General features: G+C 37.4%; 1 protein-coding gene across 3 annotated transcripts in view; it reads right to left on the reverse strand.

Annotated features, from left to right (window-relative positions):
- Nucleotides 1-27377, reverse strand: part of LOC150074973 (uncharacterized) — a 763849-nt gene that overhangs the window by 429286 nt on the left and 307186 nt on the right. For all 3 annotated transcript variants that reach the window (XM_090388939.1, XM_090388938.1, XM_090388937.1), the window contains exon 7: nucleotides 6778-6970. In XM_090388939.1, the coding sequence (XP_090245065.1) occupies nucleotides 6778-6970 (193 nt within the window). The remainder of the gene's footprint in view (nucleotides 1-6777; nucleotides 6971-27377) is intronic.

Here is a 27377-nt window from a genome sequence, read left to right on the forward strand (position 1 = left end):
CGAGGTCTTGGAACAAATTACCAAAAAAAAAAAAAAAAACCTGTGTTTTTGGTTCACATTACGATATTTTCATACCACCATTTATTCCTAAGGGATGCAAAATATTACATAGTGCTTGTCTATTTTTGCTTTTTCTTTCTTTGGGAAGACTAGCAGGCCAATGTCAATATTATCCTTTGGTTAAATTTCAAGAACCATATCATCTTCACCTACTTTTTCATTAATGCCCATGGTATCGGCTAAAAATTTAGATGTGATGCCTCCTTCGGGGCTCTTGGTTTGTTCTGTTGGTTGCTCATTAGGTTACTTATCAGGAGGAATTTTTACCAGTGTTCTTACTTTTTTTTTTTTTTTTTTATGTAAACCCCAAACACAAGAGCTATTAGAACCTATAGTACTTAGTACCATGCTTGGATTGGAGGTTGAGAAGACAAAAGAAGTTATCTGTTGACATCTGACTTGAACTTCTGTAGACTGTAATTTTCAGTAAATACGTATGAAGGAAGGTTGTTCCAGAAAACGGCAGTTGAATGAATAAACGAGGAAGATGAAAAGCTGGTTCTATGAGTTTGAAGTTGGACAGAAAATGGATGTTGGCTGCACATGTTTGAACCGTTTTGAAAGAGAGAGCGGGAATTATAGAAGCCAATTGAGAAGAACAGTGCCCATCGAAATATCTGTAGAAGAGGAATGCAGCAGAAACAGTACGTCTATAAGACAGCGAGTGAAGAGACTCTGTTAGAGATGAATCATTAATTAACCTAATTGCCCTCTTCTGAATGGAATCAAGAAGACAGAGAGGTTTTGGGAGCTCCGCCCCAGATATGGGAACAATATTCCATGGTAGGGCAGATTTGCGATTTATACAGAGTGAACAGCTGTTTGGAAGAAAAGCAACGCCGAGAGTGAAAGAGAAAAACAAGTTTTTTTAGATGCAGAGGAAGCAATACTTGTAACATGATAGTGCCAAGAGACATTAGAAGTCAGGGAAATCCCCAAAAGAGATATATCAATTTGCCTAGAAATCAGAGTGTCACCAAAGATAAGCATAGGAGCAGAAGAATCCTTTTTGCAAGATATGAGACAAGACTGAGTTTTAGAAGGATGGAAATCAACTAAGTTGTCTTTGCCCCGCTGGAGAATTACCTGAAGATCGGCATTTAAGGAATTGGTAGCAGATATTCGAGAAGTTGAAGCTGATAGGATTTCCAGTCAATGGAAGGTCATTAATATACAAGACGAAAAGAGTGGGGGAAAGAACTGAACCTTGGGGTACACCAGCATTAGTGGAGAAGTTAGAAGACAGAGAGCCATCACCCTCAGTGAGTGATGAGAGAAAACTGGATAACCAATTACAAAACAGTTGGCAAACCATAAGATGGAAGCTTGTTTTGAAGACGTTTATGCCGAACACATTCAAAAACCTTTGAGATGTCAAGAGCAACTATTTATGTTCCACCGAACTTTTCCATGGAATTAGTCCATAAATGGGTAACTTAAGCCAGAATATCGCCAGTGGATCGACACTGATGGAATCCATACTGGCGACTGTTGATCAGACAGAAGGTTTCTAGGTAGTTTAAGAGTTTGTGGTTAATTGATTTCTCCATTACTTTAGAAGCAGTAGAAGTAATTGTAATGGAACGATAATTGGATGGGAGGGATTTGTTCCCCTTTTTAGGAACTGGCTGGATATGAGCAAATTTCCAAGCAGAAGGAAAAACACCTTTGGAATAAGAAAGTGAAAAAAGGCGGAAAAGAATAGGAGTAAGTTCAGGAGCACAGGTTTTGAGAACAAGTGGAGAAATACAATCGGGACCTGGAGCTTGCATAGCATCAAGATTCGTCAAAATCCTTCTGACATCCTTTTGATGGAAGACCACAGGAGGCATTAAATGGAGCGTGTTGGGAATGGTGGGAGGTGTTTTACCAAGATCATTAATACATGAGTTGGAAGAAAAATAGGTTGCTAGCAGGTCAGCTTTATCCTTGGCTGAAGTGACAACAGAACCATCTGGTTTGGACAGAGGGGGAGGAGCAGAGAAGAGATGAGCAAAAGTTGGGGCCAATAGCTTTGAAAAGAGACCTGAATGTTCGGCTACCATTAGGGAAAGAAGCAAGTTTTCTACTCTTAGCCTGTTCAAACTCTAGTTTGGACTGATTAATAACTGCTTTGCAATCGTTACGAAATTTGGTGTAGGCCGAAAATTAAACTGAAGAATTGGAAACAAGCCAATTACAATATGCAATGTTCTTCTCTTAAAGAGTCTTAACACATTTATTTGCAAACCAAAGTTTAGATAAAGGACGAGATTTTTAAGTGGAGCGTGGGATAAAGGATTCCATTGCTGCAAGAATAATTTCACTAAAACGATCTGAGCAAACGTTGACATCAGACGTTTTGAAACAGGAATCCGACCAAAGAAAAGAAGAAGAAAAATCTCGCAGGTCATCCCATTTTGCATTCTTGTAATGCCAAATAACACGAGGTTGGGAATAGCCACGAGATAAAGGTTCCATTGGAGAAGAGACAATCACCAAGTTCTGATCTGAAGTGCCAAAAGGACCTCTCACTTCGGCCGTGTACTTAGAAGCGTTGTTTGTGAGAAAAAGATCAAGCGTGTGGGCTGTATGGTTAGGATTGTCCGGTATTCTTGTAGGTAAATGAACAATCTGTGCAAGGTCATTAGTAATTGCAAAAGCCTAAGCATCTCGACCAGCTGGGTAGGTGTGACTAGAAAACAGAAGCCGGCTGGAGTTGTGAACATTAAAATCACCAAGGAAAATTATCTCACTGTTAAGAAATTTGGACTAGAGAGAGTCAAGTTGCAAAGAGAGGAAATCAAAAAGCTCCAAGTGATTAGTGGAGTTTTGAGAATGGTAGAGACAACAGATGAATTTGACACAATGAGGTGGAGAGATTTTAAGCCAGAGAATATCGAAAAGAGAAGATTCCAAATTACGAATTCTTTGATAGGGAATATTATAACGGATATATGCACAAGTAACAATTTCAGGCGAAAGGAATCATACAGTGAATAATTTGGGCATCTGAGATGAGCAGTAGTTGAATCAACTGATAACCGAGATTCTGTCAGAAAAAGTACATGAGGTTTGGCAGACTGCAAGTTGAAATGGACATCGTTGAGATTAGAATTGAGACCACGTATATTTGTGAAATAAATTAGGAAGTGTTTGGGAGGTTTAGATCTTTTAGCAGATAAGCGTGCTCTATTAGTTTGACTTTTCTTGGAAAAGAAGTGATTTTGCCCAACCAGATATCAGGATATCCAGAGGGACTGAGCAGTCAGTCTTTGTTGCTACTGAGCACACCTGTTGAGTAACTGATAGCGTACAAAGATAACTTGATAAGTACTTAAAAATGTTTATTTTGCCTCTTGATATGACATTTTGTGCTCTGTCTTATATTTTTGAATATTCTTTTCCCATTTCCATTGGATGCATTCCTTAGAGAAGGCAGAATGATTACCATGACAGTTAGGACAGCTTTGAATTTCAGTATTACAGCAAGCGTGCATGTGTGCATGTGTGTGTGTTTGTTCATTTCATCCACAAGAAGCACAAGTAGCTACATCTCTGCAAAGTCTTTGCAAATGACCAAATTTTTGGCACTTAAAGCACTGGACTGGATTGGGAATGTATGATCGTACATGGCATCTTGGGTAACTAGCTTTTATAGTTGTTGGCAGATTAGGCATTTTAAATGTGAGTATCACTGTCTGGGTCAGGTCGGGCTCTCCAGCTTTTTTGATGATAATCCTTTTCATGTGTACTATGTTTTGGTAACATAGTTTGCAGACAACTTCATCCTCCGATACATTTAACAGGTCCCATAAGATGTTACCCCTTTAGAGGAATTCAAGGTGGCATGTGGGATAACATTTGCGGAAATTCCACCATTAGTAGATATTTTTAATAGTCTTTCAGCATGTCTATATTCAATGAACTCCACTATTACGTCTCCAGATCTTATTAGTAGAGCCATTTTTGAAGAGCCACCCACATTTTCAAAAAAATTTTTGAATAAAGAATGGGGAATGCTTACTTCATGGCTGGTGTTTGGAGGAATGTAACATTAAAAAGAGAGGAGCAGTATTATCCATTCCTTCTTTTTTTTGTCTCTTGGCGTGGTAGGCAGTGCAGTAATCACATCCATCAAGATGGATCAAAAGATCATAGGTGAACTGTTTTCCATGTTGCTTCTTTTAGCCCTAGTTTCCAGCTCCGCAAGGTGAAGTCAGGAGCAGTGCCGGCAGTGACCAAGCAATAAAGGAAAGTTAGTTGTTAGTTTGTTAGATAGTTAGTCCTATATAAAAGAAGAAAGGTGTCTTCTTGGCACTTAACAGAAAACGCTTTCTGTTATATAAGCTAACTTTTTTACTTTAGAAGAGCATAATCAAATAACTTCTGATACTGGAAAATAACACTATACTGTAATCAGCCACTCTTTAAGAAAACTACTTGAAAATCACTAAAAAATCGCTATAGTCGCTCGCTTGGCACTTGGAAGCCTCAAAGTTCAAAAAATTAATTTAAGTATTTTAATAACTTACTTTTTTTCCACCACTAAAGAAGAGATTGATTTAAACTTAACGTTTTCTTTAACTTGGGGCAGTCCTAGTCCTATGTTTTTCATGTTAAGTAAGATCGGTTAGTTGGTTGGTTGGGTTTTATTGGCGCATTAGCAAATAAGGCTATAATGTGCCAAAACCTGGTCATAAAAAAGTAAAACTTTAAGTTGCCTAATGAATTAGGTCACTAAGTCAAAATATAAAAACAGTAAAAGACAAATATCAATAAACAAGTAACATTAACAAGGTAGATTTTTTAAATGCAAGTAAAACGTTTTACTGATTTTAGGAAGCTAAAAACAGCAGACACATGGTCATTGTCAGACAATATCTGGCTGAGTATATACAGCTCAGCCAGATGACTAAAAGCGGTAAAATATTCATAACGTTCGTGTCTAAAACGTGGACACTCAGTTAAAATATGACGAATAGTTAAAAAGATGTCACAATTCTCACACACATGAGAGTCATCTGCCCTCAGTAGAAATGCATGCATAAGATGACTATGTCCTATGCAGAGGCGAGCTAAAACAACTTCCTCTCTGCAGTTCCTGCGCAGACTAGACTGCCAGTGTTGGATTACAGGCTTTATCTGATACAGCTTGTTTGTGGCCTGCCCATGCCAAGATTGTTGCCACTGGGAGAATAATTTTATGTGTATTAGATGCCTGTAGTCTGTATAGGGGATTAGCAGGCAAAGAGTATTGTCGTGTTGCGGTGACTTGGCTGCAGCATCAGCCAGTTTGTTACCCTTGATCCCAATGTGGCTTGGGATCCAGTAGAAACGGATGTTGAATGAACACTCAGAGAGAGAAAGTAGAGTCTGCTGGACCCAAGTCAAAGATGGATGAGGATTGAACCTAATCCCACATAAAGCCTGCAATATACTTAAGGAGTCAGTATACAATGTTAAGTAAGAAGAAACCAGGTTTAAGGTCATACATTATAACGAAAACTGCATAGCTTATTGTGACTGTGGTGCAAGAAAAATACTTGCTCCACTTAATTCAATATGTATACAGTCACAATGACTGTGTAAACTTTTCTTTTTCCTGTTCTATCAAGAATAATTTGAACTTAATTATTTATTTATTTACAATGGAATGGGTCTGAATACAATGATAAACTGATTGGTGCATTCATTTTACAAAATGTTACAAATAACTTTCTTTAACAGGAAAATGTTAATTCTATGAACTAACAACTCATTTATTCTAAGATCAATAAAGAAACACTCAATAATAGCACTGAAAATTACTTTGAATAACTAGATAGTATGAATCAGAGCTGTAATGCTCAATACGTTCTACATTGAAATTAATATTTGTAATATGTTGAACAGTGGCACAAACAGCTTAAGAGATTCTTTAAAGATACCAAATTTAAAATTGTGGCCAAGCCAATACGGAAATTACACACTATACTGAACAATCGCTCGGTTCTTTCTGCGTTCGCAACACAAATTAATGACCTGGTATACAACATATCTTGGAGTGATTGTGACTCGTCTTACCAAGGTTCGACGCATTTTTCTCTGAATATTAGTGTAAATCAACATGAAGCCTCAGTTCGTGCTACTCATTCAGCAGTGTCAGAATTAGCCTTTCATGCCATTAACGAAAAACACTTTTTTTATTTAATGAAGCCAAAATACTTAAGGTCCAACGTAATTATACGCGACTATTAATTGCAGAAACCATAGAAATTAAATTACACGAGAATTCTGTTAATGTTCGTCGGCCATATTTGATCTCTGATGCGTGGACCTTTACACACATGTGCGAAGACAAATAATCACTAAGTTTCATGTTCGACCCTATTCGGTAATTTTCATTCCTGTGATCACTACATACGGTCAAAAAGCGTTGTCAGCTTCAGGAAGGAAAATCGTTTTGAATATTTTCGTTAAATTCTTTTTAATATTTTTAACTGCATTAAATTGATTTTTAATTGTGTTAAATTGGTTTTTAATTATTTTTTACTCTAATGTAAAGTTTTTCAATTTTTTTCGTTTTAATTTCTGGAGAGTATCACACGGAAGTGTTCTACGTACTATATTGAGGTAAACTCTTATTGTTTTACAAATTTGAATAACTGAAAACTCCTCTGTTATTAAAGTGCAAAATAAACAAGTTATATCTTAATAAATAAAATCCACACAATTATGCTTATATAATTCACATGCCTTTTTCCTCTTCCAAGTCCTCTTCTGGTAAACGAAGTTTGGCTTGTATTTGGGCACGTTCCGCCTTTGTATCTTTCATCACAGATTTGCTTTTTTCTTGACCACTCATTCGAGTAACAGAAGTTCTCCGTTTCAGTGGCGGTTTTCCTTTTCTTTGGAGGATGGCTTGGATTTCTGGTCGATCCTTTTGCATCTGGAAGAACATTAGCATTTCAAAAGTGTTTAAAGTCAAACTGAACCGAAGTGGAATGGGAAATTAATAAAGGTAAATTTACCAAATTAGAAATAACAAAGTAGCAAAAAGTAATAAACAGATAAATAAAATGAAACAAGCTCAAAAAATTAAAAAAGCAGGTGGAGCATGCAGAAATCCAATTACACCCCTGGATAAGAATAATAAGAAGAAAGAGGTCAAATAGTGGGCCAGAGAAGTAAAAAAAAAAAAAAAAAAATAGTAGCAGTAGTTAAGGCAAATGATGTAAGAAAGCCAGCTTATACAGTATCAGCAAAAAAAAAAAAAAAAAGTCCACCAATCTGTGACCTCCAAAGAATTGTCTAGTCTGAAGCCTTCTTTGAATTTATTCAACCCATCCATTTCCACAACAGATAGAAAAATGTTAAAACAATTCAACTACCCACTGGCTGAAGGCAAACGTTTGCATATCTATCCTTCAACCATCCTTCCTCAACTTGAATTTATGTCCCCCCCCATGTACAAAGGGTACTAGGAAAGTTTTGCAATACAGCTTTGTTTATTTAATTTTTTCAAAGTAATTTCCTCTACATTCAATACACCTCTCCATCCTCCGAAACCAATCTTTAAACCAGTTCTGCCAAGTTTCACTAGGGAGTAAAGCACACTCGTTGTCCCAAGCCCGTAGAAGGTCCTCATCACTGGAAAACCGCCTCCCTTTTAGCTTCATTTTCACATGCGGGAACAGTGCAAAGTCGCAGGGAGCAAGGTCTGGACTGTAGGGAGGGTGCTCGAGAAGTTTCAGTCCTGTCGTGGTCAAATATTCGGTGCAGGCTTTGGCGCGGTGAGCTGCAGCATTATCGTGATGGAGGTACCAGGTGTCCATTCTTGACTTTGGCCGCAGGTTCTTCATAGATCCAATGACTTTAGGCAGGCATTGTTCAGTATACCACTTAGCTGTGACTGTCTTCTGCGTGTCCAAAACGACACGTTCCACAATTCCACTCGATTTGAAAAATACAGCTATCATTTTCTTCTTTACAGATCGGGATTTTCTGACAATTACGGGTGTGTCGTCATCATCAAAGACCCAAACTTTGTTTTGAGCCTTGGTCGGCAGATCGTAATAGTACAGCCAAGTCTCGTCACCTGTCACGATGTTGTTCACATACCGAGATTGTCCCTTATCAAACTTTTTTAACATCTCCCGGCACCAAGTCACACGTCGTGTCATCTGCTCTTCAGTCAGTTGATGCGGCACCCAGAGAGAACAAAGTTTCTTCACGTGCAAATGATCTTGCAGAATTGAACGAATTGCTGGTGCATTTAGGCCCAAAGTATCCTTTATCTGTTGGTAGGTCACTCGCCTGTTTTCGTCAAGCATTTTCCTCACAGCAGTAACGTTTTCCTCCGTAACTGACGTTCGTGGGCCTTCCCGGCCTCTCAGAATCTTCCAGAGTGAAATTTCCCCTTTGGAATTCTCTATACCACCTGAATATCGTTGTACGATGTGGACAATCATCATCTAGTGCAAGAGTCATTTCTTCTAAGCACTGGTCTATGGTTAAACCAAGAACAAAATTATACCACAAAACTCTCCTTATCTCATTTCGTGACCACGATGCCATCGCAAGCACTTTACACTCTCACTACTAATGAATAACTGAGCCCATCGACTTGGCGCGGCGGCTACTATGCACGTATGAACATGTCTCAACATGCAGCAACAAGCAGCTTCCTGTGATTCATTGTTGCGTCATATTGCAAAACTTTCCTAGTACCCTTTGTAGTTTCAGGAAGTGGAAGAATACAGTTAACAATCAGCTTGCTCAATCCATTGAAGGCTTTAAACACCTCAATCAGATTCTACCCACAAATGCATAGCCTTGAGATGCTGCAATTTGCAGAACTGAAGCCTTTCTAGGCAATAGCATCCCTTTGTTACCTTCACCAATTTGGTTGCCCTTCTCTGCACCCATTCCACCAGGTCTAAAGTGAGGCTGCAAGACCTGTATACAGTACTCAAGATGCAGCCTAACCATGACCTTATACAAAAATATAATCACCTCCTTATCCCTGATAGCAAAGTTTTTCTGTTTATCATTGACAAAACCACATAATCTCTCCTGGCAGCATGTCTGCACAACTCAGAGAATTTCATGTCTGACTGCACAATTACCCCAAGGTCTTTTTCATTCTCCACTACCCTGAGTGTAGTATGACACAGTTTCTCTGGAGTTACTGCTACTTATGTGCAGTATTTTGCATTTTTCAATACAATATACTGCATAACTGCCATTTCTCAGCTGATCGAACAAATTTTCCTAGATCTTTTTGAAGTAGCTTACCCTAATGACTGTGGTTAACCACCATGCCAACCTAGGTATCATCTCTGCAAACTTAGACATTAAGCCTGATATACCTTCATCAATATCATTGGTAAATACTGAAAACAACTATGGATCCAGCACTATACCAACTTCACTAATAACACTGCCTACTGATAACCAATCTCTGCCTTCTTCCACTTAACCATTCCTTTATCAATAGTAGTAATTTTCCTTTAATGCCACATTGCTTCAGTTTGTACAAAAGTCATTTATGTGCAAGTCTATTATGTGAAAAAGCCATCCTGAAATCCATATATATGATGGGAAAATTATGCTTGCATCCAGTTCCTTGACCACAGCATCTTAGTAACCTATCAGATTGGTCAGACAAGACCACCCCTGAATACATCCATGCTGTGATTGCAGTATGATTGCATGCCTGTCCAAATGATCCTGACCAGTATCAATAATTATTCATGTTGCCTTTTGATTGCCCTTTATGAATTGGAGATATATTTGCATATCTTCAGTCTATAGGGGGCTCCCATGAATCCAAGGATGGTCTCATAATTATGACTAAGGGTTTCCTTACTTCCATTGCTGCCTCCCTCAATATAATTGGATAGATTCCGTCAACCTCAGGTGCCTTATTTATGTCCATCCTCAACAATTTCTCCTCTACTTAACACAAAGTCATTTAGCTCCTCATTAGACTTGGATAAACTTCTGGCTTGCCATTCTCTAAAGAATCCCTCGCATGTAAATGTAGATAAAAAAAATACCTTTTTAATTTATCTGCAACCTCAGCAATGTCAATCCCTTCCTTCTACTGTTAATATAAGCATACAAGTCTTTGTAGTTTTACTTTGTATTCTATGCTAGAGATGTCTCATAATCTGCCTTAGCTTGCCTGACCTCCTTTGTGATTTGATTAGATTGTTTATTTGGGGAGTTATTAGGTGCATTGGCAACTATGGCCATAGTGTGCCAAATTTGATTAGAGACTAATTTATATCTCTCTACAATATCTCTACAATATAGGTTTCTGTATCACCTGATAATTTATATGCATCCTGTGCACTTTTCTTCTCTGCTACATGTATCAATCATCTGACATCCATTTAGATCTAAGCCTTGAATAGTATTTCTTTGTTGGTATGGAAAAACTAGTAGCTTCCAAGATTAATTCCTTGAATGCTTCCCATTTAGAATTTACTGTTGGTAACATCATCAGTTGATCCCACTGTATAGAATTTATCCTCAGATCTACTCTTAATATCATTAGTGCCAACAATATCACCTTTTGTACCCTTAAAAGATATCTGCTCTACAACTTCATCTACTTTTGTCCCTAGCAGACATACCCTGGTCCTATTTCACCTATCCTTGAACAACATATTTCCTTGTTTCCCTGACAAGAGTCGCCGACAATAGCTAGCTCCTGTGGGACCAGCACATTCTGCCTTGAAAACTGCTACTATGCCATCCGATGGACAAGAGTGAGCTCTAGCATTGAGTTGGGCAGCTGAGAGCTTGATGGGTCCCCATTTTAATTCCCTCAAGAGCATATACCTTACTCTTCAAAGTCTCAAACACCTATCAGAACCCTGAATTGGCACAAAATTTCTTCCCACTCTCTGCATCTAGCACACACAAAGACATCCTCTTTGGCTGGACATGATCCAGCCAAGGAGGTATTGTAAAATGTTTCCAGACCTTTCTGGAAACATTTCACAAGCTGCACATTTTTTAGGCCGTGATGCATTGGAGAATTACCCCTTCAGTTCTCCGAACCACCACTCTTGCTATTTTACGTCCTTGCTTTGCTGCTCTAGTATGCAGAATGATTTCTGTTTAAATACAATTTAATTGATTTATTGACAATACTACTCTAAGCTAATAGATTACTAAATGCAGTGATACATATTACATTTTCATTATACCTTACTTTGTCAAGTTCACTATGTATGTTATGCTATACCATAATGATTGTAATGTTAAATTAGTTATATCTTTCCTAAAAAAGTAAAAATTTCTTAGTTAAACACAAAAAAGATATATGACCAACAAGTGATTAGAACCTTCAACTACTTATTTATCACAATTAACCCCTATTACTCTGCACTACTAGTTACGAGCTGCAATATTCGCTCCAAAACACCGATAGACAAGCAGTACAAATAAGCTGTAACTTATCACTAGCTAAATTTAAAAATAAGCTAATGAACATGACTAAGACTATTTAAACTATTTGTAAAACACAATTTGATATGTTAATTAATGAAAAAGATGGTAAAAATTTAAAACTTATCAGCTTCCACGAACTCAAAATTCTGAATCCTAGCACTTATAATCTTGTACTTGACTCCCATAAGGTAGAAAACATATGTAATCAAAGACAGATAACAGAGATAAGAACCTTAAAAAAAATAGATGGCCTGTTTTGTATGTACTTTGTAGGCCTGGATGACGTGAACAAATCACAGATCTAGATAGTAGGGAAGGGATGGGGGTTATGAAAATTAGTAAAAGTTGATGCCCCCAAACACCTCCTTGCAGCTGTTTGTTTGTAGGCTTTACGACGCAAGAGCAGCAAAGGCCATAATGCAAGTAACTATGGTGATGTTAAATGCATAGTTCTGTCTGTATAGATATTATTCAAGTTTATACTGCATTGTACAGTTTTATCTGTTTGAGGAAATCAAAAATAATTTTGGTCACATGTGGCATGTCTACTAGGAGGTCAGAAATGCTGAAAGAGGTGTTCGTCATGGAAGATGAGGTAAACATAGCTTGTCGCTCATTATTGTACTTGGGGTAGTCAATAAGTAGATGTTGGACAGTGAGCTGAGTGTTGCACTTTGTGCACTGCGGGGGATCAGTGGCCGCAAGCAGATGAAGATGGGTCAGGTGCGTGTGGCCTATCCATAATCAGGCTAATACGACTTCTTCATGTCGGTTCTCCCGTATGCTAAAGCTCCAAGGTTTTATGTCTTTTTTGAACCAAGGGAACAATAAGCTACTGAGTAGCTTATTGTTCTACAGTATATTATAGTAGCTAGTTTTGGCAGCTAGGTCAGCCTGTTTGTTTCCAGATATTCCCGAGTGACCAGGGATCCAACAAAAGAGGACTTGTTGTTTCTTCTGGTTTAATTTAGTCAGAGTATTCCAGATCTGTCTAAGTAAGGGGTTGCCATTCTTTCTGTTGTGTTTTATAGCTTGGATAGCACTAATGGAGTCGGTATAAATAACGCTGTGCAGTCTAGTTCTTAAGAGCGTGTTAGTTTAGGGCTATGTGGATAGCACAGAGTTCTGCAGTATAGCTGCTACATTCAGTGGGGAGTTTTTTGGACATGGTGATGTTAGGAAATACTGCTGCTGCTGCACCAACATGCTTTTCAGTTTTAGATCCATCTGTGTAGATTGGTGTGTACTGGCCATGCTGGGTTTTCAGTGTGGCATGTACTCCTCACAGTTTCACCACATCTGATTAACTGGAATGATCATGACTCGTATATGCAAACAAGCACTCTCATTTTCTTCTTTTAGTATCAGAGAAACTGGACCAGGGAAAGAGAACATACAGTGCACACAGATTATTGTGATCACAGATAATGTCACGTTTCTGAAGTCCTAATCAGATGTACTAATACACAGAAAATATGACATTTATTGTATTCTGGGATTACATAACATTCCGATTTGTTATTGAACTTCGGTATTAATAAAATTGTTTCTAATAATTGATTTTGATATTTTCCCCATCTCTGAAAAGTTAATCATGTGTGTTGTGCTGGTTTGTGTGCTTAGTGATGTATTGCATTGGGAAGAATTGGTGCTTAAAAACAATCCTTAGGCAAACAAATTTCAGGTTTTTTTTTAATATAAAATAATAAACATTTAGTGTAAATGTTATGCTCAAAATTTTCTTTGTTGTTTTTGTGAAAAAAATTCTATTGCCTTCTCTCAAAGCAAAGTTTATTTCTTTCAAAATATCACTTTCAGTATATAACAAATTAAAAATATACTGATTTTGCTTGACCATTATGACCCTTTTAAATGCAGAACAAGACTTTCTATGGAGGAACAATTCAACTTCTCAGCTCAAATTAATTCTAAATAAAATTAAAAAACTTAGAAATATTTCATCTAAATTATTTTTTTCACCAATTTCAAACATATTCAGAACATTAATAATTTTTCACTCATCATATATAATTCCTAAAATGCAGTAGTTCATTATACCAATTCTAAATTGTTAGCATAATAAATGCAAATTTCTTTAGATTTTACAAATGTTTCACTTTCTGGTTCCATCCCCCCCCCCCTCAATGAAACTAAATTTTATTTCCAGAATTAAATTTTTCCTTTCTGTTTTCAAGCTCCTGTATAAACACCTCTGTTGCCCTGTAAAATGCCCACCCACCCAAAAAAAAATTGTCACTAACATCTTCATTCACTTGAATTTCCTTGGTTTGTTATTTGTTATTTGGTTTTTTTTTTAGGAGCATTAGCAACTAAGGCCATATTGCTCCAAGAATATGGGTGGTCATTCCCTGACCTTTCTGCATCCTCTGTATTTGGTGGTCACGGGCTCGAACCCCGATCTAATCAAGAAGCATGTGCTATGCACTGCTATGGCCACCTGGCTACGGAGCCGCCCTTGTATTTCCTAACCAAAATGATTTTTTTTTTTTTTTTTTATCTTTTATATATACTGAGGACTGTACTTTATTCACAGAAAGTAATTTTGCTTTATGAAACTGAATACAACTCTTAACTTAGGCAAACAATCTAATAACACTGTTCTGTATAAATTATTGGCAAATAAACAAATGCTTGCATTTGTTCATTTGCCAATCAAAATGTTCCAATATATCTTCCGAATTAAAATCTTTAATACGCACTCTAATTTCTCCATTTTACATTTTCCTGCCACTAATTTATGGATTTTTAATATTCCTTTCATTTGGATTTATAAAGCTGAAAACTTCTGACTTTCAAAAACTGGGGATCAGGCAAGTTTAAGCAGGAGGTAAACAAGAGGCTTTTACAAAATGCAGGAGTGCTACCAAAAAACAGTATACTTTTAAACATGTAGATGTGAAAGTACCACATCTACACAAGATACACATTGCAAAAGGTTCAATACCTTTTTCAGATTGAAACTTTTATGTCGTATTTCTTTCAAACCTTACTGCAAAACAGTGTTAATGAATCACACAGGTCCAATGAAATATCACGTTACAGTGCCAATGCTTTTATTGAACATTTCTATTTTGCAATGTAAAGTATGACAACAAGCCTGATGGCCAATACATACTGAGCCCTTGCAGAAAGACAGAGAAACTGTCACCAACTATGTTATAACACAACAAGGGTAAGTCAGAGAAGTGTCAAATCAAGTGAGAAAGGTAGATTCTCCATTATAAATCTGGACAGTTGGTAGCTATGCATTGAGAGGTTGAAATGGAAAATTTCATGGAAAAAAAAAAAAAAAAAAAAGATGTTAATAAAATATCTCATTTTTCGATAATCAAGTATGTACATTACCAGTGCATGCAATGAACCAAAGTTGCATTTTTGTGTGCTCCACTCTATTCTGAGCCATGTTGTTATTATCTTTTCTACACAAACCAAAACATTGAACAAACTTTTTGCTAATACTTTTAACCTATTTTTTTCAGCATTAGTTCATGTTAACCAATTGTGCACAGAGGTTTCTTTATTAAATTACATTCTTTACTTAAGTGTTCTTTCAAATAACTCCTTTGATGTGTAAAAGAATCTATATACACATTTTCTACCAATAAAACTAAATGTATAAATAAATTAAAATAAATTAATTAAAAAAATATTTTCCACAACTTTCTGCTACATATGTTCTAATCAAATTAACAAGTATAAGTTTAAAAAAAGCAATGAGTTAGGGTTAAATTTGAAAGTGTCTGCAATTCTGCCCAGACGTGATAGGAAGGACTACATGATTCGAGTCTTGTAAATCAATTCGACCCTAGAGAGACTCTGTGCAAGGCTCATGGGGTAGAATTTTACTAAGCATGGTCTACACTTGCTAACAGGAGAGACTGCTTCTACAGGGATGGGATACACTTAAATATAAAGGGTGCAAGAGTATATGCTGACGCTATCACGGCAGTGTTAATGTGGGCCGGAAAACTGCTAGCTTAGGGGTATACACAGAATACTTGATTAATACAGTCACAGGAAGAGAAAGTGATTCTTACACTCCGTCCATTACAATGAGCAACAGTCTTGAAATCAAGTGCTGGGGATTTCAAGAACTGCTGAGAGTAATCATGAAACAAGTAAATACATGGGCTGTATTACACTAACTAAGCCTAAGAACAGATGTATGTATCTTGTATGTACACCACAGCTAGAAGTACAGTAAATAAATTTGATGAATTTGAAGTGCCAGTCAAGACATCAAATGCAGACAGTGTTGGGATTTCAGAGAACAGTGAAACTCAGATATACAAAGGGTACTAGGAAAGTTTTGCAATATGACGCAACAATGAATCACAGGAAGCTGCTTGTTGCTGCATGTTGAGACATGTTCATACGTGCATAGTAGCCGCCGTGCCAAGTCGATGGGCTCAGTTATTCATTAGTAGTGAGAGTGTAAAGTGCTTGCGATGGCATCGTGGTCACGAAATGAGATAAGGACAGTTTTGCGGTATAATTTCTTGCGTGGTTTAACCACAGACCAGTGCTTAGAAGAAATGACTCTTGCACTAGATGATGGTTGTCCACATCGTACAACGATATTCAGGTGGTATAGAGAATTCCAAAGGGGAAATTTCACTCTGGAGGATTCTGAGAGGCCGGGAAGGCCACGAACGTCAGTTACAGAGGAAAACGTTACTGCTGTGAGGAAAATGCTTGACGAAAACAGGCGAGTGACCTACCAACAGATAGAGGATACTTTGGGCCTAAATGCACCAGCAATTCGTTCGATTCTGCAAGATCATTTGCACGTGAAGAAACTTTGTTCTCTCTGGGTGCCGCATCAACTGACTGAAGAGCAGATGACACGACGTGTGACTTGGTGCCGGGAGATGTTAAAAAAGTTTGATAAGGGACAATCTCGGTATGTGAACAACATCGTGACAGGTGACGAGACTTGGCTGTACTATTACGATCTGCCGACCAAGGCTCAAAACAAAGTTTGGGTCTTTGATGATGACGACACACCCGTAATTGTCAGAAAATCCCGATCTGTAAAGAAGAAAATGATAGCTGTATTTTTCAAATCGAGTGGAATTGTGGAACGTGTCGTATTGGACGCAGAAGACAGTCACAGCAAAGTGGTATACTGAACAATGCCTGCCTAAAGTCATTGGATCTATGAAGAACCTGCGGCCAAAGTCAAGAATGGACACCTGGTACCTCCATCACGATAATGCTCGAGCTCACCGCGCCAAAGCCTGCACCGAATATTTGACCACGACAGGACTGAAACTTCTCGAGCACCCTCCCTACAGTCCAGACCTTGCTCCCTGCGACTTTGCACTGTTCCCGCATGTGAAAATGAAGCTAAAAGGGAGGCGGTTTTCCAGTGATGAGGACCTTCTACGGGCTTGGGACAACGAGTGTGCTTTACTCCCTAGTGAAACTTGGCAGAACTGGTTTAAAGATTGGTTTCGGAGGATGGAGAGGTGTATTGAATGTAGAGGAAATTACTTTGAAAAAATTAAATAAACAAAGCTGTATTGCAAAACTTTCCTAGTACCCTTTGTAAGTGATGCATAATTTGTTTATGGGGAGTACAATGTATACAGAAAGGACTTTTTTTCTTTTTTTTTTATACTGGTTTGTGTGGCCCAATCAAACTATGGCAACTCCGTGTATAATACAGGTAGATACCACATAGATAAAGGACAATCATTCTTGAAGTGCATGTGTATCATAGTATAGTGTGTGCGTGTTATAAAGGTTTAATGGCTGTTGGAGCTATAACACGCCTAATATCAGAAGTTGTATTGAGTGACAGGCCACTTTGCCAGAAATCTACTACAGTCGAAGCGCTATATAAAGATCCCCCCCCCAAGGGGATCGAAAAATGGTTGTTATATCAGAAGGACGTTATATCAAACGTTTATAAAATCAGCCATAAAACAAGTAAAAGCTTGAACATTTAATGTAATTCTACTAATACAATATAGTATAATCTTATTTATAATAAGTACTACAGTATTAAATAAGAAAATTATGACTGCAAATTTTGCATTGATTGTAGAGTGCAGTAAGGTTACAATTAAATTGTAAATTACACTACATAGCTTACATACCTATCAACAAATAACAAGAGAATTGTTTCATACTTTAAAATAATCTGTTAAAACACATCATTTCAATGGTACAGCATGCTTTAAAAGAGAATTATGAAGGTGCGTAATAGCAGTTATTTCTTTTCCAGTTCGGCTTTGCTTGAAAAAAAAAAAATCTATGTACACGTTCTAATCCTTGATGAGCATCTTTCACCGAAACTTCTTGTTCAACCACAATAAGTTCCTCATCTTTATCACTACAAATTTCAGAAGATTCAACTGCATCTGCAATGAGTTCTCTTCATTCGTGCATATCCCGAAACATTCAATGTCTGCATCCACTTCTATGTAATCTTTGAAGCTTAAGTTTTCCCGTAAGTTTAGGTGATTACGCACATGCTTAAATATTTCTTCCCTATTATTGGACTGTTCTTTATAATTAATAGAGGAAGAAGAGTGCAAAACTTCATGCACTGTATCATTCACAATGCGGTATATCCAAAATGTTTGAAGCAGTTGACAATCACTTTTTCATCAACTTCATCCTCTGCTGATAGACATTACCTACATGATGTTGATTTTGCACTGAATTTTGTTTTCAAGACAGAACACAATTCTGTTTAATAGCATTCTTTGGTAGTTTTTCTTAAAACACTGGATTACACCTTGATCAAGTGGCTGAAGAACTGACGTCGTATTTGGTGGTAGGTAAACAACCTATGTGCAGTGACTGCACATAGGTCCTCCTTGACAACGAGGGTGCACTATCAACATACAGCAAAATTTTTCTATTCTTCTCACGCATCTTGTGATCTAAGGTCTCTGATCCATTCTGTGTAGATTTCTGATGTCATCGATGCCTTTTGGTTTGCTCAATACATAGTCTGTGATGTCTTTAAACCTTTAAAGCATCGAGGCTTTTGGGCTTTCCCAATGATTAAAGTCCAGTTTCATCAGAATTGACGATGTCATTGCAGTCGTATGTCAGCAAAACATTTTTTAACAATTTTCCTTCCATTCCTTTGTAGTGACAATGTTCACAGTTTCCCAATGTTTGTAGTGACAATGTTCACAGTTTCACCACTCACTTTTTTGAAAGACAGGCCATGACAAGTCTTAAATTTCTGGAACCAACAATCAGCTTATAAATTCTTCAATATCCATTCAATGCTGAAACTATTTAGCCTTGCCTTTTGTGCTTTGCCTTTCATGCTTGAATCCTACCTGGTGCAGTAGATTTCTTTAAATCTTTTTCCGATTTTTCAGAATAGTGAACAGAGTATTATTGCTAAAGATGGCGAATTGTTTGGCGATGTCAGTCTTAGAATGCACACCATTATCTACAGCTTGCAAAATCCTAATTTTATCTGCGACTGGCAAAGCAATCCTCTTTCTTGGAGCCATACCAATAAACATACTAAATAATAAACTAATGAAATTAACTTGTAGCTGATGTTCATTTCATTACAGCACTGCGAGAAAAGAGCATAGAAAAGAGCATGGGAAATCTTAACAAATGATTTCTCACAGTCGAGCTGAAAGCTCATCAATTACTTCAATATATTTGAAGCCTTCTCTTATTTTTATTTTTAAATGCAATTATTGTAATAAAAAACTAAAAATTCAGATTAAGAGATAGAAATTTATGGTCACCGTAGAGATCCTTTTAGGTTCAATATCACTGATTGGTTTTTTAAGGTGGAAAAATCTTAAAGAGTCTAGCAGTAGCGTGAAGGATGATGAATGACAAGTAAGAAATGCAAGTATACAGAAAAGACAAGACAGGATAGAAGGGAGAAAGGGTCATGCTCTTAGTTAAGAAGAAAATAAAATCAAATACAGTGCATCCAGTTGACATAAGCAATGGGAAAGCAAAAAATGAGAGAAGGAGTGTACTATAAGCCAAAAGACCCTGATGAGAACAACAAAGAGATGTACAGAGAAACAGAGTGGACCGATCAGTATGTATTATAATGGAGAATTTTAACTTCCCAGATATTCACAGCTAGTCACTACCACACTAGCAAGCCTTTGTGGATTTATTGGATGAGTGTATTCTATTGTAGCACATTAGAGAGGCAACAAGAGAGAGTAATTCTCTTGATCTGATTATTCAAGCATTAAGAATCTCCATATAAAGGAACCACTAGGTGGCAGTGATCACAGTGTAATGATTTGGAATTTATTTAAAGATATAACTACCGTCAAGGATAAAGGGAGGGGGTTTTTACTTTCATAATAGTAACTACAGTGGTCTCATACAGTTTTCAGATTCTATACAGTGATACCAACAGATAATATTACCAACAGCAAATTCTACATGGGAAGCAACAAGGAATTAATCATAGCAGCTATTAGCCTTTTCATACCAACTTCCTAAGAAATACCATTCAAGATTTAGGACTAAATGGATGTCAGATGAACTGATGAAATGCGAGACAGAGAACAAAAGTACATAGGATGGATAAAAATTATCAGGTGACACAGATGGCTATGGTATATATAAACTAGTCTGTACAAGTAAGACTAGCGAAGACAGATTACGAGAAACCTTCGGCAGAGGACACGCAAAAAAAAAAAACAAAAGCTTCTTTACTTATGTAAACAATTGAAGGAAGGAGATGAATGATATTGGTCCACTCGATACCGATAGTTAGACTGTTGATGATTCTCCTCATGTTGCAGACAAACTGAATGAGAATTTTGAATCTAGATTCATACATGAGTAATTCTTTAGGGAAGGGGATGCCAGAAGTTTATGAAGTTCTAACAGAAAGCAATATGATTTTTTAAAAACTGAGAGGAAAGTGGAGGAGTTAAATTGTTGAAGTTAAACATACGGCACCATGGTTTTAATCGGACCTATCCAGTTATATTAAGGCGAAGAAATGAAGCAAACCCTTAGCCAAAATTATGAGAGTATCCTTGGATTCATGGGAGGTTCGTGCAGACGGGATATGTGTGAATGTATCCCCAATTCACAAAGTGGGAAAAAATGGTGATAGTAATTACATGCCTATCGGCTTGTAACTCATCTCTAACAGAGTCTCCATTATTTTCCCTGGAACTTCTGTTCCAGGGAAAATAATGGAGTCACTGGTAAAACAAGTAATACAGGATCATTGAGACAAGGCTGCAATTATACTTCAAACAGAGCATTTGTTTCTTAAATGGAAATCTTGTTTGACCAAAATATCTCAAAAGCTTTCGATCATGTTTGGTCTGTAGGTCTTCTAAACAAGCTTCCATCTTATGGTTTCCAACTGTTTTTTGTAACTGGTTATCCAGTTTCCTCTCTAATCGCTCACTGAGTGTAATGGTAGATGGCTCTCTGTCTTTTAACTTCTTCACTAATACTGGTGTCCTCCAAGATTCAGTTCTTCCCCCCCCCTTTTCCTCTTGTATATTAATGATCTTCTTCCATTGACCAGAAATTGCATCCGTGTATTTTGATGATGATAGCACATTGCATTCCACTTTCCAGTTTGAGAAAACTCGTCCTGCTCAATCAGCTTCAACTTCTCGAATATCTACTACCAATTCCTTAAATGCTGATCTCCCGGTATTTCTCCAATGGGGCAAAGACAACTTAGTTGATTTCAATCCTTCTAAAACTTAGTCTTGTTTTAAATCTCGCAAAAAGGATTCCTCTCCTCCAATGCTTATCTTTGGTGACACTCCAATTTCTAGGCAAAATGATATATCTCTTTTGGGGATTACCCTGACTTCTAATCTCTCTCTTGGCACAAGCACATTACAAATATTGCTTCCTCTGCATCTAAAAAACTTGTTAGTTTTCTTCCAAACAACTGTTCACTCAAATCTGTACAAATCCCAAATCCGCCCTAACATGGAATATTGTTCCCACAACCTCTCTCAGGCATCTAGATTCCATTCAGAAGAGGGCAGTAGGTTAATTAATGACTCATCTCTAACGGAGTCTCTCCACTCGCTGTCTCATAGACGCACTGTTTCTGATGCATGTCTTTTCTACAGATATTTCCATGGGCACTGTTCTTCTGAATTGGCTTTTTTAATTTCCACTCTCTCTTTCAAAACAGTCCGAACACGTGCCACAACCAGCTAACATCCATTTACTGTCCAACTTCAAACTCACAGAACGAACTCTTCATCTTCCTCATTTATTCATTCAACTACCATTTTCTGGAACAACCTTCCTTCATGTCTTTCCTGAAAATTACAGTCTACAGAAGTTCAAGTCTAATGTGAACAAATATCTTCTCTCGTCTTCTCAACCTCCAACCCAAGCACCAATCCAATCCATTCACTCCAAACGGATGCGTTAAAAAAGACTAGAAATCTGAAATTACGTAAAGACCTCATGCATAAAGTGAAAATTTTAAGCATAGAACATAATTACATAAAATTATTGATCGCTGAAACTCTTGAAAGAAAACTACAAAAAAATTGCATCAGTGTGCGACATCCTTACACAATTTCGGATTTCTAGTATTTTCACACATGCATCAATACAAATAATCTAACATACATGCTTCGCGATATTTCCATCATGTGAACACGGCGATCAGTCAGAAAGCGTTATCTGCTTAAGGAAGGGAAAAACTGTGAATTTCGTTTAATTTGTGTGTTCATCCAAATTTTTAATTGTGATTTAAATTATTTATTCTCGTAAGTGGTTTTGCAATTTTAATTATTTATACCGACACAATGTCTTCTCACACTTTTGGTTTTGCTGAGTTGGTTTAATGTGTTTCAGAGTCGGATAGGGGCTCTCAGCTTTCGATTCCGTTGCGCGTTGAATCGCTCATATCTCTATGAGTGAAAGAATTCATTAAATTATTTTATCCATTTATTTTATATTCATAATAAATTTTCTACATTTGGAGAGCATTGACTGGAAGCATTCTATGTAAAAGACTGAGGTAATCTCTTTTAAATATATTGTAATAACGTAGAAGTTATTGAGCCTTGACTCTGTGTTTTTACTAATCTTCAATAATTTGTGTATTTCTTTCTTAAAGTTATTTAAACTATCAACTTCCACAACGGCCCATGGAAATTTATTTAAACTATCGACTTCCACAACGGCACATGGAAATTTATTTAAACAATCACCACCTGCGAACCATCTTTATTCAATCTGTTGGCTAACGGCAAACATCCACATATCTGTTCTGCAATTGTCCTTCCTCAATTTGAAATTTTGCCCCTCGTGTGTGGTCCGAGTAAGAAGAATCCCATCGGCATCGAGTTTCATCAATCCATTCAAAGCCTTAAACAGGTCACCTCGCAGGTGCCTAGTCACAAATTAGCGTTAGTATTATCATCAATAGATGCATATGATGCAAGAAAGCAAGCTTATATAACATCAGCCAAAAAAAAAAAAAAAAAAAAAAACTCCCATTTCTCCAATCCATTCACTCCAAATGTTTATCTAGTTCTGCCTTGAACTAAATTTAAGTTGTTGATCTCCACTACAACAGATGAAAGTTTGTTCCGACTATCAATCACCCGCTGGCTACTAAAGAAAAATTTCTGCACATCTATTCTACAATTGTCTTTTCTCGATTTGAATTTATGTCCCCTCAGGTGAGTTATCTGAGTAAGAGGTAGAATCCCATTAGCATTGAGCTTGCTCACACAATTCAAGGCCTTAAGAAGATGATGCAGTTTGCAGAACTGAAGCCTTTCTTGATAAGAGCACCCCCTTTCTTCCGCTCAACAATCATGTTGCCGTTCTCTATACTTGTTCCAGCGCTATATCTGTCTCAAAAAATTAGGTCTCCAGACCTGTACGAGAGGTGGCCTGACCACTGTCTTATACAATGGGATAATCACCTACTCATCCCTACTAGCATTGGCAGAGGCATATGATGCAAGAATGCAAGCTTATATAGCATTAGCAAAAAAAAAAAAACAAAAAAAAAACTTCCCATTTCACCCATCCATTCACTCCAAATGTTTGTCTAGTTCTGCCGTGAACTTATTTAAGTTGCTTACCTCCACTACAACAGATGGAAGTTTATTGCAACTATCAACCCCCACAGGCTAGAGGCTAATTTCTGCACATCAATTCTACAATTTCCTTACCTCAATTTGAATTTATGTCCCCTCAGGTGGGTAATCTGCTAGCAAAATTACTACATATTATTAACAAAATCAGCTATCCTGAAAGCCAGTCTGCATTGCTCAGAGAACTTCATATCTGATTGCACAATTACTCTCTGGTCTTTTTCAATTTCCAATATCCTGAAAGTAGTACAACACAATTGTCACGTTACTCTGGAATTACTGCTACCGATTTAACATTTGTCAATGTTAAACTTCAGTTGCCAATTCTCAGCTTATTGGACTAACTTTTGGATATCCTATTCCAGTAGCATGCTGTCATTACTGTTGTTAACAACCCTGCTAAAATTTGTATAATCTGCAAACTGGGACAGTAAGCTTGACATACCTTTTCAATATCATTGATAAATATAGAAAAGAAGAATGGGCCTAACACCAAAGTCTGATGGACACCACTAATAACAGACCACAAAGAGAAATGTCCACTGATTACCAATGTCTGTCTTCTCACAATCAACCATCCCTTTATCCATAGCAGTAAACTGCCTAAAGTCACACTTCTCCAATTTGTACAGAAGTCTTTTATGGGTAAGAGTATCAAAAGCTTTCCTGAAATACAAGTATATGATATTAAAATTATTTTTTTGCATCCAATTCTTTGTGACCACATAGTAGTATCCAATCATATTTGTCAGACAAGATTTCACCTGAACAAACCCATGCTGTGTGTGAACTATAACTGCAGTCTTGCCTACATCATGATCCTGCATTGCTTCTTTAACCAGTTCCATGCATTTTTCTTGTCTGTTACTCCATTACTTTACCCAGGAACAGAAGTTAAACTAACAATTTGGTAATTACTCTTATCACCCTTTGATTCCCCCCCCCGTGACTTGGAGGTACATTTGCACACCTCCAATCCATGGGGACCTCACCTGAATCCTAGGATGCTCTTATCATTATGGTTAAGGGTTTGCTTAGTTCCTTTGCTGCCTACCTTAATACAGTTGGATAGAACCCATCTACCCAAGGTGCCTCTTGTTTGGTTAACTTCAACAATTTCTCTTCTACTTCCCTCTCAGTTGTAACAAAACCACTTAGCTCCCTGTTAAAGTTTCAAAAACTACTGGCCTCTACTTCTCTAGACAATTCTTCAAGTGTGAATGTAGATTAAAAATACTCATTCAGTTTGTCCGCAAACTGTGCAGGATCATCAACAGTCAAAACAGCGATATGGAGTGGATAAATTTGATTCATCCGCCTTCCTTCTAGTGTTTACATAAGTAAAGAAGTCTTTGCTGTTTTTCTTTACATCCTTTGCCAAAAGTTCTCAATATCTGCCTTCACTTTCCTAACCTCCTTTAAGAGGTTAGGAAAGTGAAGACTAGCTTATATCCACCATAGGCTTCTGTGTTGCATAATAATTTATGTGTGTTCCATGCATTTTTCTTGTCTGTCGCCAGTCTCATTGGCTCATCTGAGATCCATTTAGACCTAAACTTTCAAAAGTATTTGTTAGCTGGTATGAAAAGCCTAGAAGCATCCAAGATTACTTCCTTCAATGCTTCCACTGTATAGAATTTAGAAACTGTCTGAGAACACAGTAGTCACCTTTACAAAAACAAAAATCCTTCCCTTTATCCAGATGTTAGATACCTTTAAGTAAGTCCCACATCAATATACCGTGATCACTGTCATATAATAGATCCTTTATCTACAGAATATTAATGCATGAATAATCACTGCTGATCATCAGCTCAAGAGTATTAATCCCTCTGGCTGCATCTCAAACATCCAATACACAAGTTCCAGTCAATATATAGAAAATTAAAATCTTACATTAAAAGACATTTTCATTTACAGGCCCACTATTTCTCTGTACAGTTGTCCGTTGTACTCATCAGAGTCATTAAGCCTATAGCACACTCTCATTTTCTCTTTTCCAGTGCTTATGTTACACCAAACTGATTTGACATTCCACTGGCCACGAATATCAAGTGGATGCACTTTCTTAGATTTTATGTGTTTCATAACTAACAGCATAAATCCTCCTCCTTCCCATCATTCTGTCCTTTCTGTACACATTGTACTCCCCATATTCAAATTCTGCATTCCACATGTTACACCACATCTCTGATATCCCAACAATCTTTGCAATTGATGTCTTGACTAGCACTTCCAAGTTCAAATTTATTTACTATGCCCCTAGCATTAGTGTGCATATGCACCTATCCCTACTCTTAGTTACACTAACACAGACCAAGTATTTACTTATTCCATGATGACTCCCAGCAGTCCTTAAAATAGATCCCATCCACCCAGGGTGATTTTTTATGTTTATCTTCAACAGTTTCTCCTCCACTTTCCTCTCAGTTATTACAAAATCATCTAGCTCACTGCCAGAGTTTAATTCACCTCTGGCATTCCCCTCCCTGAATAACTCCTCATGTGTGAATGTAGATGCAAAACACTCATTTAGTTTGTTAGCCACCTGAGCAGGATCATCAACAATTGAACCACCAATATCCAGTGGACCAATCTGATTCATCCCATCTTCTAGAGTTTACATAGGTAAAGAACTCTTTGCTGTTTTTCTTTGCATCCGATGCCAAAGATTTCACATAATCTGCCTAATCCCCTGTGACTTGGTTACAGACCAGCTTATATCTATCATAGGCATCCATGTCACCCATTAATTTTTATGTATCCCATGCAATTTTCTTCTCTGCCATATGTCTCATTAGTTCATCTGACATTTGGAACAATAAACCTTGAACAATATTTCTTAGTTGGTATGAAAAGCCTATTAGCTTTCCATTTTGAATTTACTAACATCATCAGTTGGCCCCACCAGATAGAATTTAAATACTGACTAATACTACCGTATTCGCCTTCACGAAAGCAAAAACCCTTCCCTTTACCCCTGATGGTAGTTACCACTTTGAGTAAATCCCACTTCAGCACACTGTGATCACTGCCACCTAGTGGTCCCTTTATCTGCAGATTCTTAATGCATGAAGAATCACTACTGATAATCAGATCAAGAGTATTACTCCCTCTAGTTGCCTCCCAAACATGCTGATGTAGAAAACAATCATCCAAAAAACCCTCAAAAACCTTGCTAGTGCATGAGTAACCAACCCACAAATTCCAGTCAATATCTGGGAAATTAAAATCCCCCATTATAAGACACTCTGATTTACTGGCCCACTCGTACAGTTTTTTATTATACTCATCAAAGTCATTAGGTTTATAACACACTCCTACTCTAAATTTTGATCTCCCAGTGATCATGTCACACCAAACTGACTCGACACTGCACTGTCCAGCAATGTCGACTGGCTGCACTTCCTTGGATTTTATGTGTTTCTTAACTAATAGCATAACCCCTCCGCCCTTTCTATCCTTCCTGTACACATTGTACTCCCCAAATTACAGTTCTGCATTTCTTCCATCTGTGTAACACAGATATAAGGAATGCAGAACTGTAATTTGTTAAACTGATATCTCTGATATCCCAACAATATCTGCCTTTGATGTTTTGACCAACACCTCAAATTGATCAAATTTATTTACCAAACTCCTAGCATCAGTGTACACGCAAGTATACAAACACCTGTTCCTATTCTTAGCTACCCTAATACAACCCATGTGTTTACTGGTACCGCAATGACTCCCAGCAGTCTCTGAAATACCCTGCGTCTTGTTTTCCGGGCTGCTGCTCATTCCAATAGA

This window comes from Mastigoproctus giganteus, chromosome 14, assembly GCF_048544385.1.
Source record: "Mastigoproctus giganteus isolate SK-2022 chromosome 14, ASM4854438v1, whole genome shotgun sequence".
Classification (NCBI taxonomy): domain Eukaryota; kingdom Metazoa; phylum Arthropoda; class Arachnida; order Uropygi; family Thelyphonidae; genus Mastigoproctus; species Mastigoproctus giganteus.